Raw genomic sequence first — 15546 nt, forward strand, 5'->3', positions numbered from 1 at the left:
AGACTGGCTGCAATTCCTTGTCTGTCCTCCCTGGCTGTACCCATCTGGGGCAGCTGGAAGGGGACTGGCAGTGCCCGGTGCCTAATGGTCTCTTGTATGTGCAAGCTCACGTACCTTCCACACATCTTGCAATGCACTGTGGGGCACTAACCAGCTGAATCTCTCTGCTTTTTTGGTGCTTGCAAACAAGCAACCTGCCAAGATCACCCTTCTACCTGAAAGGAGCCATCTGTATCCATCATTGTCTTTGTAGGGATGTTCCTAAAGGCCACCCTGCACAAAGAAACCTCTCTCTCCCTCTCCGTTTTAACCCCAAATAATAATAAAACCCTCAAATTAAAAAAAGTGTCTGCCGGAACTGTCCTTTTCTGGTTCTCTTCCAGCACTCTGCTGTACTGTCTGCTGCCTCATACCATAGGCCATGATAACTCATTCTCTTTCTCTGCATTATTTAGCACCTGGGAACATGGGTTGTGCAAGAAGAAATGCACCCCTGTGGGATGGCTGCATCCCTCTGCTTGGCTGTCCAGAGGTCCCTTGCAGCACAGTGGCAGAACTACATTTGGTTTGTGAATCTCCATTATTGCGGCTTCAGGTAAACAACTGAGGCCTGAAGTTACAGGCTGGTGGGACCCCAGTGCAACATGGTACAAGGGAAGCATCCGTTCCCATTTCAAGCCTTGGGAATCAGTTCAGCCAAGAGAACAGTCCTTGTACCAGTCCCAGGCACTCCAGAGGAGCTCACGTGCACACCAAGCTTTTTATTTTCAGAGTCAGATTATTTCACATAGAAAACAGAACTGATTATTTTGACACCAAGATGTTGTTCCCTAAAAGTTTTCTGGTGACTTGACACACATTCATCTTTGAATCTATGACTACTTTTCAGGTGTATCTTTTATCACAGAGGTGGGAAGTACAAGTGTGTATGTGTCACTTGGCATTTTCACAAAAGTATGTTCATAGAGGTTTTCTCTGCCCTCCTTTCTGTCCTAACCTATCAGTTGTTCTGCAGGTCCTCTTCTGATCACAGCCTCATACTTGTAAATCCTAGGAACAATTTTTCTCTGGTTTTGTGTGTATGGGAATTTCCTGCATTTAGTTACTGGAAACAGAAAATAGCCTCAGGGAAGTTAGAGAGACGGGTGACAGAGATGGGGAGGTGGGATCCTGGACATCCTCTGCTGGGTTATGCGAGAGGGTCACACCTCGGGGACAAGGTCTTACAGACATCCAGCAAAAGGATTTATATGTTGACCTGGAGGCCTGGCCTGCCTTGCACACGAGCCCCTCATGGCTTTTTCACTCCCTGCATTAGCCCACTCTTACATTGAGTCTGCAGGAGAAGGTTGCTGGCTTTGGGTACCAATAATGTGCTTGCGTGTTCCAACCATGTTTTTTTAAAAAAAACAACAACAGAGTTTTATGTTCTAGATCCTACATTTTAGAGAGCCCAAGGATTTAGATGGGATGGCTAAGATGGGATGGCTAAGCCAAGTGTCCTGAGCTCCTAGTCAAACAGATGATACAGGACACCATCTGTGTCAGTCTGAAACTGCATCTAGATCATAATCAGTGAAGACGCATTTGAACTAACTTTTGATGTAATCTTTCAAAAAAGAAAAAACCCCAAACTAGCACCCACAAAAAAAAAAAAACCCATGGAGGAGCCACTGACGCAAAACTCCACAGTACTTAAATGCAGCTTGGCTGTCCACATCTACAGCACTCCAGACAACAAGCAGCTTGAACACCAACGTTCAGCTAGCTTTCAGCCAAGTCAACGGCTCTCCGTACCTGCCATGAAACGCCAAGCAGGTGGGTCTGACTTAATGTTGCTATGCATTGTAAGGTTGCATCGGTTGATGTTCATTGCTAGCTCAGCCACTTAATGTCTATATGCCTCAGAAATTTAGCATGCTGCACAATATCAGAAAGTTTTGCAAAAATGATGTAGAGGCTTGAGACTGATCATTGTATTTTTTTTTCTTTCCCCTCTTCATTTGAAATCAGAGATCAACAGGTTTGCAATCTTCCTCTTCTGTTCACTGGTTCCTTTGGCCTCCTTGGCACCAACAGCCACCTCAGAAGAAAGCAAATCTACTACAGGACAGAGACAGAAGCATTTTACTACCAGAATAAAGCCCTTAGCATCAGTGATAGAAAAGCAAGTGACTACCTTGTTTAAAAACTACGTAAGTGTACTATCTTGCATTTGTTGTGTCTATGTCTGTGGAGAAATCTCTCAAATTATTATAAAACACTAAAAAGACTATCAGAAAAGAAATATTTGGGTTAGGAACAGTCTCTTCTCTGTATTCCATACAAGAAGGAAAGCATTTACCTTGCATTACTGTAGGGCAGACTTGGAGCAATGTCTAGGACAGCTGGGGAAAGCTTGGGCAACTTTGCCTCAGCTAACTGCTAGCTCTGGTCTTCCAGACTAAATGCACTGCTCCTTCTCAGTCTCCCGAGTCACGTTGGGCTTGAAACAGGCATGTTTTTGGAGGAAACTAGTCACATCACTGGTAACATGGATAGAATCGCCTTGCTTTTCAGTCTGATCCTAGTACTAGAGCAGTCAGGAGCACTTCTGCCAAAAATCCTGCTCACCCATCCTTTCCTTGGAGATGGTAAAATGTGCACTGAACCCAAGTGTCTGTTTCAGACAAATTTTGATTCTGGGGAACGTGTTCCCTTGAAATCAAACCATCTCTGCTGAAACAGATGAAAATATGCTCAGGCCAAAGTAAATCTCTTGCATGAGTAAATTTTGCCCATATGGCAAAGATAAAAAAGAAAAGACTTTAAAAAGCTGAAAAAAAAGCAAGCAGGGTATTAAGATAGAAAGCACTGCACAATCACAGCCACAGATAGTGTGCAATACCTATTTGATAAAAGGAACATAGGTGTTAATACAGCTGTTGAACAATAAAAAAAAAAAACCCCAAGCACACACAAACTGAAAGATAGGTGTGTATGCGCCTAGACATTCAAACGTGAAGCAACTACTAGGAAAGATGTAAACGAAAAAGATTGATAATTTCTCTCTCCTCTTCCTCCCCTGCAGAATGCGTGTAGCTCTCTAACGTCCAAAACTGACAGCTGGCTAACTGCTGACTCCCAGGCCAAAGACATGGTGAAGAAAATACCCGAATGCCCAGCTTTTGACGCAGACTGCTGCTTTTTCCACATTTTTTACAACATTTTGCAAAACCTGAGAAGCGAGATGGAATTAATCTGTGGTGAGTTTTTAACTCAGTTTGTCGATGCAAATATCAATCAGCTAAATGCGACATTGAGTGAACGAGCCGGGCATTACAACTGCAAGAATGAAGACCTTCTGCAGATGGATCGTAGCCAGGTCCAGAGGATGAAAATGGCAGAGAAGAAGACATACATCTGGTGGGTTTTACAGAGATACGAACAACTTATGCGAAATACAACAAAAATGTACTCCTCAGCAGAAATGTAATACATCAGGATGAAAAAATAACTTTAAGATACTAGACTCGGCTAAATGTGACCTATCAGTAGTTATGTGATCGGTTTGATGCCAGGAACAACATTGATAATGTACTTGCTATTCTACATATTATAACTATATGATCTAGTTTAATTTAATATTTAAAGGGTGAATGTCTTAAGTTATTGATTGTATTTATTATAAAATTATTTATACTGTTTTATTTGCAACAGCATATAAAAAGGATGGAGTAATGTAAGTCAGGGTGTTTTAATTAACCAATCATGACATAAATAAGCAAACAGGAAAGCATAATTTCAGTAATTTTAATGTTATTTATATTTTTACCTTGCAATTATTTTTCAAAAGAAAAGTTGATTGTCAGTAGACTGATTTTGTACCTCTCTCTGCTAGTGAATTGTATTTATTAATTTATATAATACATCTATTTTTATAAATTTATTTAAGCAATTATATAGTTTATATATATTTATTCAGATTTTTAACGTTTATATTTTAATACTGAAAGGGATGAATGATTTATTTGCTACTTAGTAGGTGAATGGTTTTACTCATTTTCTGTCATTATATTTGGATAGAACCTGGAATTTAATTAAAATGAGATTAAAGAAAACTAATATTGCTGGATTCTCTTTTAACTGTGTAATCCTTTTTTTACAATATTTTTTGCACTGAAAACCTAGTGTTTTATTAAAAAGCAAATTGAACTAGTTGTTTCTGGTCCTTATGTTAAAAGTACTAGAAACAGCACATATCCTCCTTTCCCATCCATTTTTATTCATAGACACAAAGCAGTTTTGTTTCTTAAGTTCCTAACTGTTTTCTCGTTTGGATCCACCAGTAGGTAAATTGCTTTCTAATCAGCCCCCACTTCTGAAGGCTGAATTATTGCGGCTTCTTCAACATAGCTCCAGAGTCTGGTTTAGATTTACAGGTTTTCATGGTTCATGGCCAGCACCAGCTTTGCTGGAAACATGCTGGATTAGCTCAGACACAACCACCACACCAAAATGTGGCTGAGCTAATTACCGCTCCTGGAGCTGGTAGCAGAGCAAAGACACTCAAACGGTCTAGGAGCAATAGGACTTGTCATATACTTGTTTTTCTTTTATTTCATATCAAGTCCTGATTATCCCAAATAATGAGAAGGTTAATAATAATAACACAATTATTTTAGTCTAAATTACCATACAAAGCTCAAGCCAGTCTAAGCATTAGAATCAGTTCCAAAATAAACATTATTTCTCTATTAAAAAAATCAGTTCCACAAACTAACATTATTTATCTATATAGAAAAAAAAATTTACTTGAAACACCTACTTAAAACACAAGTAAAGGATTACCTCTCTATCTGCTGCCATCCCCCGTGTTCATTGATGGTGGTCCACACCAGCACACAGCCCTGTGCAGGGTTGACTTTGCTCAAGAGTACTCAGATTTGTGCTCTGAATGTCCAGGGAATTGCAGCTGGATTGAACCCCTGCATCCCAGTGGCACCAGTGCACCTTCTCTGCTCTGTGAAAAGCCCAAGAGGAGCTGGAGCAAGGGATTTTGCTACCAGTTCATCTCCTCCATCCTCCTTTCAAATGCTCTCAATGCAAAATACATCAGTGCCCAACTCGCCCTTGTGCTGTGGTGGTTCTTCAAGATGGTGCCATTAGTCCCGATGCCGCTGTAGCTCCTTCCTCCTCCCATTGCTGGAGAACTGGCCCTGTTCTACCCACACTTCTCTAGGAAGAGTGGTTTCTTGACATCAACGGAGTCACTGCCAATCCCCAAAAAGCACCAGTTGGGGCTGGGGCGGGGGGTGTTCCTAGAAAATATTCTAGTTTCTCCAAGAGGAGCAGGGGGACCAAGCTCCTTGCTGGAGCCAGGGAAGAATTCCTCCCAAATGGAATCAATTTCAGACACCACTATGGAGGTGTCACATAGTGCTGACAGGCAGAAGGATGGGGACAGATCTGAGACTGTTACTGTGGTTTCTGATGTTAACACAAATAGCACAACTCTCTTTGTTAGTGCCGTATTGGCACACCCTGAATTCAAAGAATGTTTTCATAAACCACCTCTCTGACCTGTGCGAGCTTCGGGCAAGCATGGTGAGCCCAAAGGTGGGTATTTGCTCCTGCCTTCTGCATCATAAAGTCAACTGCCAGTCCTGGAAGTCTCAGTGCTAACCCCTGTGGGGTAACACTGGTGGCTGGGGCACTCTCTCAAATTACTCTGCTTAGTTCCAGTTCTACCAATTTTTCCAGGGTCCAAAAGGTGCAGTTCCAACCTCATATCCTTAATTTTTAATAGAGAAAGAAGAGTGAATGGAAAAGGATCACCGACTGGGGATGTGCTTAGCCCCAGGGCAGAAGCAACATCTGCTGACCTTATCAGGTAGGGTCAGCAAACCACTACAAGCAGAAAGACATTTACATCTGAGGGCTTAGACATCACCATTTCCAATGGTTGACATAAACCACTTAAACCTTGCTGAACCAGAGGATTATACAGGGCCACTCCTCTGTCATGCACATGTTTTCTTTCACCTTCCGAATATGTAAATAGCTAAATGAAAGTGTTTGCCTTGGAAAAGGAAACAGATTTCCTCAGAAGTTCAAACAAGATGTTGAAGTGAGTCAGATGGTCTGTCCCAGTTCATGTCATGGAAAGAGGAACCTGAAAAAGAGCATTGTTCTTCCCCACAGGGGCACAAAATTGTACTGCCAGCCCTGCAGACTCAGCTCCCCTCAAGAGTCTGAGCTCATGCACACAGGACGCACACTTGAAGTAGGGAGACACAGGCTTATGCAAAGCTGTGGCAAGCCGCTGTCCTCACATGTGCTTGAAAGAGAGTGGTGCTTTGCCACAAGCGTTCGGGATGCAGCAAGGCAGGCTGGCTGATACCAGAACATCAAACTTCAAAGGGCTGAGGTCAGGAAGCAATGACCAGCACCTCACTGAATAGTCAGAATGAGAGTGCAAGACAGAAACAGTGACTGCAGATAGTCTGATGCACAGTGACACACCTGTATCACTAAAGCACTTCTGACATCTGCATTATGCTCATTTCTGCAAGCTCCTATAGCAAACAGCCACTGATGTTGGAGAGTTTATTTAGGTTCTGTAGGCAGCCTATGGATGTGTGGCTGCTCAGGTACTGTCCTTTTGTCTATCCTGATATGGTTGGTTCCCTTTCAACCTCAGCCACATGTAAAGGCGTCCTTGAAAAGCTCTTCCCACTTCTCTGAGAAGATGGGGCAGCTTCAGAAAAGGGAGGGATATTAAACAGGTGAGAGTCACATGTTGGATGACTGACCTTGGTCTGCACAGTAAAGAGAAGAGTTGAGAACCAACACTAGCTCTAATGCAGAGGTGGTTGTATGGCTTCCTTTGTAAGAGATTCTCCAGACCTCTGCTGCTCACGCCCGAGGCAGGGTGCTCAAAAGCTCACCCTGAAGCCCAGAGATTCTCAAAAGATGACGCGAGCATTCACAAAGAGAAAGGCTCAGACAAGTCACTCCCAAGAGGAGAAGGCTGCCAGCCCCAGACAGATCTGCAGACCTGTAGCTTTCCTGGCTGGTGCAGGATGGTCAGGGCTCAGATAAATCCTCCTCAGCCCTGGAGGGCTGGAAGTTGGGGGATACACCTGCACCACACGGTGCATATCTGCTGTGATAATGAGGTGGTCACCAGCAAAGCTTTCTTGACAAGCAGTTCCCCACTTATCCTGATTGAAAATGTACCTGTTGGCTTTCAAGGCCTATGAGAAATTTACAGTTGAGATGGAGGAGTCACAGATGGGCTTTGTAAGAAGGGTCACAAGAGGGCAGGCAGCAGCAGGACTTAGGGATGTGATGAGTCTAGTTTTTGTGGGTTTGTTTCCATTTTGTGATGGAAAGGTGTTGGGGTTTGTGATACACACACCTTGTTCCGAGATAGGAACATGTTAAACATCTCTCTGGATGACAACAAGGACTATTCTGTGTTTGCACACAGGGAACTTCCCCAACACCCAACTATTCATTGTCTACCCACCTCCTGGTGATGAGGACGCTCAGGAGGAGAAAGTCCTCAGTGGTGAGAATAGGCATAGAAGAACTCCTAAGGGTAAATACGGGTTAAAAAATAAAATAAAAAAAATCTAGTGAGCATTGCTTACCATTCTTTTACATATAGAGAGCTCTGACCTGTTTGCCTGTTGAAGTACCAATTCCCTTACAACAGTGATTTCGTTTGGTGTAATTTCCATAGAGAAATGTAGGTCCACTTCTTAGCACTGTTCACGGTTTAGCAGAATCAGCCACAAAAATAAGCCATTTCAATAACTGTCCTTTGGCATATCAGCTACAGTTATACCAGCCTCACTGAAATCGCCACAAAATCAGTAGTAAAGAAACAGTGCTCTCCAGCCACAGCTTCCTCCCAGAGAAGTTTGATAGCATCACTGCAGTAACATTTGCATTTGTATGCTTGGTTAAGAGTGAAGTCAGGCTGAACTGTTGGTTTATCACTGTTTAAATAGCAGTGAAGAATCACTGCCTTCTACCAAAATGCTTTATGTGAGATTAAGCTAGAGATATTAAAAAAAATTAAATGCAAACACAAATGCCATACCTTCTCCTGGAACCACAGGCCTGACTCATCAAAAGTTCTCATAAGCTATATTAAGTCAAAGCCACCAATCACAAGGATGAGATTAACCAGTATCAACTCTTGTGCAATGATTTTAAAATAAAATCCCTCTTTTCACTCATCTATTACCTTTCACTTCAACTAGAGCCTCAGTCACCCAGTGCTGCTTCCACTAGGCAAGAAAATCCAATATAGCAATGAAGTGACAACTGAAGCACAGAGAGCTGAAGTGTCCTACCAGGGAAAAAACAAAAATCAGTCATTAAAGGCAAAGATGAAATGCTATTTGTTTCATTTTTTAAATGGACTTGAGCAGCTCAATGCCTAACACTGACATCAATTCCATGGGAATACCGCATTATACAATCTCAGTGCTGGTCTGTGCTGTCCACTGTCCAAGCAGTATGTCAGCCAAGAGCCCCAAATCCAAGCCTGCAAGAAAATAAGACCAGAAGGGCTCAAGGCATTGGTGCAGCCCCTACAGGCTTAAGAGTTGTACCTTTCTTGGAGAAGTACTAGGACTACCTTTGAATTATCAGCCTTTTAGAACTAGGTGCAGAAATAAATAGATGTTTGCCTGCTTAGTTTTGTCAAGAGAGCTTGCTCTCACTGTTGTACTTAATATAATTAACAACAATAAGGGCCTGATCACTGTAGGAACACATCAGAACGTCAATACGTTTGGAAAATTGTTATGCAAAACGTGGAAGAGCAGGCTCACTGGTTATTTAGGGTGAAGAAACATGTACAGTCTGAAGACACCTGGACTTGTGGAGATTATACTTTAACCCACCTGTTCATTTCCAGTCTCTAAGCTGCTTCAGAGAAGGGGAGCAGAATTGACTACAGAGGGTAATTTTCAATTTTTGCTAATCTGGCTAAGGTTTAGCCTGGTGAGACAGGCAACAACCCAGCACAGAGCAAATACAGCCTGGTGGCCAATGCATGAGAAAAAGAAATCACTTGTAAGCTCCATGTAAGCTCAGAGTGAGCTGATTCTTTCAGACAAGAAGGGCTCAAGGGACACCAAGCTCCTTAAAAGGGAATCCAAGCTTCAAAAGATCAACAGAGAATATTTGCCTTGCAATGGGAAAGCCAAACACACAGATCCCAAAGGGGTGTATCTTCAGCACTGCTAATAGGGAAATGAGCCCTTATCGCCTTTCAGAGTTGCAAAAAGGATGGCAAGTGCTGGTCCTAGTCCAGGAACAATTCCACTTACATTTCCCCATATCAAGTTAGAAAATAAAGGCATTACAACCAGTTTCTTCCAAAAAATAACCTTTATTGTTTTGGTTGTAAATATAAAAAATGCATTGCACAATTTAACAGACCTACTGAAAAGTGCTACATATCAACAGCACAACAGAAGTTGTGTCATGCAACAGAACAGGAAACCTAGGCAAAGCAAGAGCACAACCTGAAGTCCTCATACCTCCAAGCTTTTTTTTTTTTTTGCCTTTTTTTAACAAGAATGAACTCCATTCACTTTAAACACATTTAAATACAAGATTAGAAGAAGAAAAAGAGCAATTTATTAATTGTATTGTTAATTAAAAGGCTTGCTCCTAACATTGATATCTTTTGATTCAAAACCTTATTCATGTTGGAAAAGTTCAGACATAAAAGCAGTTCAGATAATGGCTAGAAAGTTATTCTATTATATACCTAAAATGTGTTTCTTTGTAACTGAACCAAGTTTTACGGATCAATCTACAACTCCGCACTATCACTTCTGCTCTAACACAGTAAATGAGCATGAAATCCAACTAAGAATGAAACAAAAGGAAACTTGAGGCCTTAACTGATGTTGTGGGAACAATACTGGGGCCCTATAAAAGAAAAAAAAAACCAAACCAAATGATCTCCTCTGAAACTCAAGTGTATAAATTGAGGAGGAGTAACAGGAAAACTCCTGTTGTCTCGCTTAATCAAAAAAACCCTCGTAAAAGTCATCAACAGTTGTCCATAGTCCTCTGAGATTGGTATGACTGAATCCCTAAAGCACCTAAACCAGGTATCATCAGCCTTTGGATTTTGGGTGTTTTTCCATGCAGTAAAGGTGGAAAGGAACCAGAAAAGAAAGAAAAAGGTCAAAATAGTTAACAACCCATTCTATTTTCAGCAGTATCTTCTAGTTGGTAACATTGAGGCCAGAATTATCCACTCCAGAAACACAGAAAGTGAAATAGCTTTCAAATAATTTGTATTACAAAAGCATTATCTTACTGAATGTTTTTGCAGTGAGCTTCCCTCTACTGCTCTTTAAACTGCTCTTCAGTTTAAAAAAAAAAGCAAACAAAACAAAATTTACCTGCCCCTGTCACCTCTACCACACATGCATACACATACACACACACACACCCTCTCTCAAGGGAATGTAAAAAACCCCTGAAGACACAAAGTAAAGGGATGCTATTTTTCAATGCAATTTGACAGCCCTTCGTCCTGTCAAGCCATTCCAGACTTAGAGATTTAAGCATTTGCATATTTACTGGGTTTCTGTCAAAGTTCTAGTATGACAGTACATACACATGTGCGTATGTGCTTGTGTACATGGGAGCGGAGGACGGTGAAATCAGCAGGAAAGACGCAATTTTTTCCATACATACACAAATTTTTTCACAACCTCAGTTTCAAAGGGACACGGTAATGCCACACAGATAAAATCCTCTTAAAACCCGGGAAGCCCCACTTTGTCAATTCACTGAATTTTCCACATTGCACTGTATGAGGCGGAAGAATGTATGATTTAAGATAAATCAAATGCATACAGGATGCCAAGATCTAAGGCACAGATGGAAACATTCTAGTAAGTCTCCCTTCAAGGAAGGCTTCCCAAGGGGTCTAGAAAAGCATGGAAGAACATGCCCATCAGGTCAAATGATATTAATTAAGAATCCTTTGGTTTTGTGCAGAGATCAGACTGTCAAGATGAAGCATGCACTTGTCTCTGTTCCTAGTACTCATTAACTCCTTCAACTCTAGTTTGCTCCTGGACTTTCGTCACTGATTCCTCCTGCTAACAGGGAGCATCGTACAAGCCTAATAACTATACCAGATAACACACGAGTTCTCCAAAACTTGTGTTTGGGGTGGGGGCCATCTACAACATACTGATTAATAGAATTTAAGGTCACAAGGAGCCACTAGACAATCTCAGTTTGACTTTGTGCATATCACAGTCCATAAACATTTTATCTAGCCATTCCCTTATTGAGTGAAATACGTTGGATTTGACTGAATATGACTTGTATTCAATTATATGGGGACTCTTTAAAAAGTTTAGCACCAATTCACTGAAGACAGGTGTGCATCATCTGTAATTCTATGTAGAGTATAGGCACTGTGTGTTTTGCTTGCTTAAGTATACTTTGGTGACACTGAGGAAATTAGACCACTTAAATTAGGGGAGAAAGTGTTACCAATTTTTTTTTTTTTTTAAAGAAATACAGTATTTAGACTCCTCAATGGGTAAGAAAGACAAGACTAAGGAGTTCAAATATAAACCAAAGTGGAAAACTATGCAGGAATTAATACATACGTGGTCAATCTCTTTTCATACCAATCCTCAGTACTTCCACTGTGCAGATGTGAGACATAATACAGCTTTTTTCCTCCTGTGTTTCCAAATGAAGTGAAATCACACCCCTCACAGGGTTGACTGATAAGAGAAAAGAATTCTGATTTGCAATAATAGGATGAGAAAAATACACTGAATCACTGCTTCAAAGAGCAGCCACACCGTTTCTGGTAATTGCACTACGTGGAAAGTTTCTTTTCACTTTTCATTCTCTCCCTCCTACACTCTTGCCTAAGTAAGCTTTTTGATTCAAATTTTTTCTCTTTACTATGTTAAGATTTGCAGTCTTTTAATAGTGCCATGAGCTTGTTTCTCCACCACAAATTATTAAAATAAGCACTTTACCTCCAACTGTAAACAGCTCATGGTGCAATGAGCAGGATGATTTTTTCCATCCACATCCAGATAAAAACTGCTAATGAACAAAATTTTTAGCAGTTCAGTCACATTACCCCTTCCTATTCCTGTAAGGTCCCTTTCAGCTTCCAATCCATTCAGTGAGATCTGAGATGTTAGGATTTAAGCTTAGAAGTTATCAGAATTCCCTGGGCTCTGAAGGATGCCTGTAGCACACTTTGCTTGTTGAGACAAAACTCTAATGTCATTGATACTAGTAACGGTAAAAATCAAGCACAATCACTGCCTGACAAGCAGGAGACCACACTGCAGGGGAGGCATTACAGAATCTGTTCATCTGAAAAGTACAGCAAAAACACAAGTGGGTCTGTTCTTGGACAATTTGCCTACTGATTTCTTTCTAGAAAACCGGATACATATTTTTAACATGCAAATACGCATGTAGATATCTATGTATCTCAATGAGACAGCCCAGTAAAGAAAGAACTTGAGTGATGCTCCCCAGCTAATCACAGCGTTAAATGACTTCACTGGAATCAAGTTCACAATCAATGATAAAAATGGGAGGATTTAAAGCACTGATTTAAAAAAGAATTTATGCTTAGTCAACGCTTTTTATCCAGATGCATCCCAAAGAATACTGCTTAATGGATTACAACATTATGTATGAAAGACCTAGATACAGGTCCCCCCAGAAAACCTACTCACTATTTAATTACAATGACAACCTTTATACACTATTTCAACAAACGATTCTTTAGCTGAGGCCTGGATTTTTGTTGGTTCTGTCACAGGGACACAGGTTTTCACATGTACCACAAACTTCAAATGATACGTCAGATCTATCTACTGTAAAAAAAAAAAGAAAAGAAAAAAAAAGAGCATCTCCTCATTTGTCTGCGCAGCTACAGAAAGACATGTTGGTACTTAGATCATGCCATTTTGTCTTCCTCTTAGGTTCCTTTCCCCCCCAGCAGTCCCTTTCAGCCCCCAACTCCTCAACTCACAGTACCTCTGCTCAGGAAGAGGGCCCTGGGGTTAACATTTCATGCTTTCTTTTTGCTACAGTCCTGCTCCAACATAAGTGAACTCTGCAATGAAAGCCATTAGCTGCAAAATCTCAGGACAAAGAGGAAAGAAAAATACTCCCCATGCTTAGTCCCACTCCCCAAGCCTATTGTTTCTTTTTAAACTTAGGCCCACCAAGTGGAGAAGACTGGGGACAACACTGATAAAAACTACATCTGCCGAAGGAGAACCTACTGACCTCATTTCAGCATGTGCAATGCCCAAATGTTTTAGCTGCTCCTCTTTTTAGCACTGTGATAGCCTGCTAATCACCTCCAGGCAGCCTGCCTTTGAAACTGGAGGAAAACTACTCACGGGAGGTACCAGAGAAACATTACCCACAGTTTGCATAGCTCTTAAGAATCAGAATCAAGTAAGGAGTGAAATTACAAGGGTCATAAAATAATTCCAGACTGTGAACAATCAGCCAGAATGAATATCCCAATGCTGTCTCAGGATGGACAGACTATCACTGCTGTAGCCACACTAAGTTTATCTGCAGCAGAGCACAGTACTTGCTAAGACTGTCACAGAAGAATGTTATGCAGTATTTTGGGTTTTAAACATATTTTTATATGTTTTATAATTAATGTTGAACATAACCTTCCCATACTGACCAAATTCAGCTGTCCTTCACGTTTTTCAGACAGAAGGCAAAAAGAACAAGCAAAAAAGATGAAGAAGCAAAGAACTGACTACAAATCCACATGGTTTGATACAGTTTTTGAGATAAAAAGCCAATTTCTTAACATTACAAACTCAATTCTTGTCTCTGAAGCATTATTACGTTTATCTATGGATGTGTTTTATATGCACATATTTTATGAGGAAGGCAGCTGAACTCTGCAGAGTGCAAGAAAACAGTTTGCAGATTAAATGGGTATGAAATTGATGTATCTATCCTAATTGCAGAGTCTATGCAATCTAAAACTGCTTTCTTGCACTTACTGCACAGCCTGCTACTCACTTGCAATGGTTGTATCAGGAAAAATAATAAAAATCAGCTACTTTATTTGCTAGAAAATAAAGCATCTCTTGAAACTGATCACATGCAATGATACACTCATTAAAATAAAAATATACAAAACACAGCCTGAGATTTTAATTCTAGTATTTTTGCCACAAGTTGACATCATTGACGGATTTTTCTTCTCCTTTGGTTTTTAATATGATCCTGTTTAACAATTTTCACTATTCAAGTAAAACAAATGGAACTGAATATCAGAAAACAAAATAAAAAGCACATTTTGTTTCATGGAATTGAAAGTATATTTCCCCTTGAAGAAAACATCCCTTGATGTACAAGATTTACACTTCAGAAAACTTAGTACTTGAAGCTGTTTCATAGAAATATGTTTGTTGCATATAGATGCATGCTGCATTGATGGAGATATATTGCTGCCTGCAGGACTCAAACCTGCTAAATTTACCTGAGCTTGGTGTTTTCTCACTTAACGGAGTACAGCACAGCACTGAAGAGGAATCAAAACGTTATGACAACGTTGCATCATACTTCCACATATTCTGAAGGCAGAGCCAGATGCCCTGAACAATGTCTCAGGTGATGGAGAGAATTCTTTCTAAAGTGCACCAACTGAAAGGAGACTCGCCAGGCTACTAGACTGGCAGGTTCTCCACACCTTGTATAAGCAACTCATTGTCTTTGGTTGTTAGGTTTCACCAGCTGTTTTGTTCATCTTGATAACTGCCTCAGCGGCTTGCTCTGGCAGGCACGATGGATCTGACAGAACTGAGGTGGTTGTACTTAGATGCCGGAGAGTATTCAGCACCACTACAAAAAAAAAAGTCAGAAAAGTATCAAGAAAAGCCATTAGTCTGACTGCAAACAGATCCATGCAGGATAGTGTGCAGGTACTGCAAGGCTGTTAGGCCTGACAGAATTATGGAAATACTTCTGAAAAACATGCACTCCTCCACACACAGTGAGAGCAATAAACAGAGATGTGCAAGAACTCTGCCCAGGGAACAAGGAATGGAGATCTAGGACTTTTAAAAAAAAAAAAAAAAAAAAAAGAACAAACATGCCTATTTCTTCTACAAAAGAGAGTACCACTTGGCAACTGCAAATATAAATACCTGCTGAATTGCAAGGGGGAAAGATGGAGCAATCATGACCAAACGGAAAGTCATTCCAAAACAGAATACAAATCTCTGAAGTCTTCCTTCATAATGAGATATATATCACACTGCCAAACTTACTCCAACTAGAGCAGAGTATTTGAAATTTAAATGCAGCTTGAGACCTTTTAAATTCTGGTATCTATATACAGCAATTTGGGGTTTTTTTCTGTTCAGTGTTAAGCATACAACCAAGTGTCTTCACAGTCAAAAAGGGTTCTTATTTTTCTACTGAGATAATAAAAAGGAACTGGAAGTCATACTCAGCATCATGTGCTTTCTTTGTCAT

General features: G+C 40.6%; 1 protein-coding gene across 3 annotated transcripts in view; it reads right to left on the reverse strand.

The window, feature by feature from the left end:
- Positions 1-9374: 9374 nt before the first annotated feature.
- Positions 9375-15546, reverse strand: part of MLXIP (MLX interacting protein) — a 53905-nt gene continuing 47733 nt past the window's right edge. For all 3 annotated transcript variants that reach the window (XM_069794719.1, XM_069794717.1, XM_069794720.1), the window contains one exon: positions 9375-14910. In XM_069794719.1, coding sequence (XP_069650820.1) covers positions 14789-14910 — 122 coding nt within the window. In that variant the 3' untranslated portion in view covers positions 9375-14788. The remainder of the gene's footprint in view (positions 14911-15546) is intronic.

This window comes from Haliaeetus albicilla, chromosome 10, assembly GCF_947461875.1.
Source record: "Haliaeetus albicilla chromosome 10, bHalAlb1.1, whole genome shotgun sequence".
In the NCBI taxonomy this organism is placed as follows: domain Eukaryota; kingdom Metazoa; phylum Chordata; class Aves; order Accipitriformes; family Accipitridae; genus Haliaeetus; species Haliaeetus albicilla.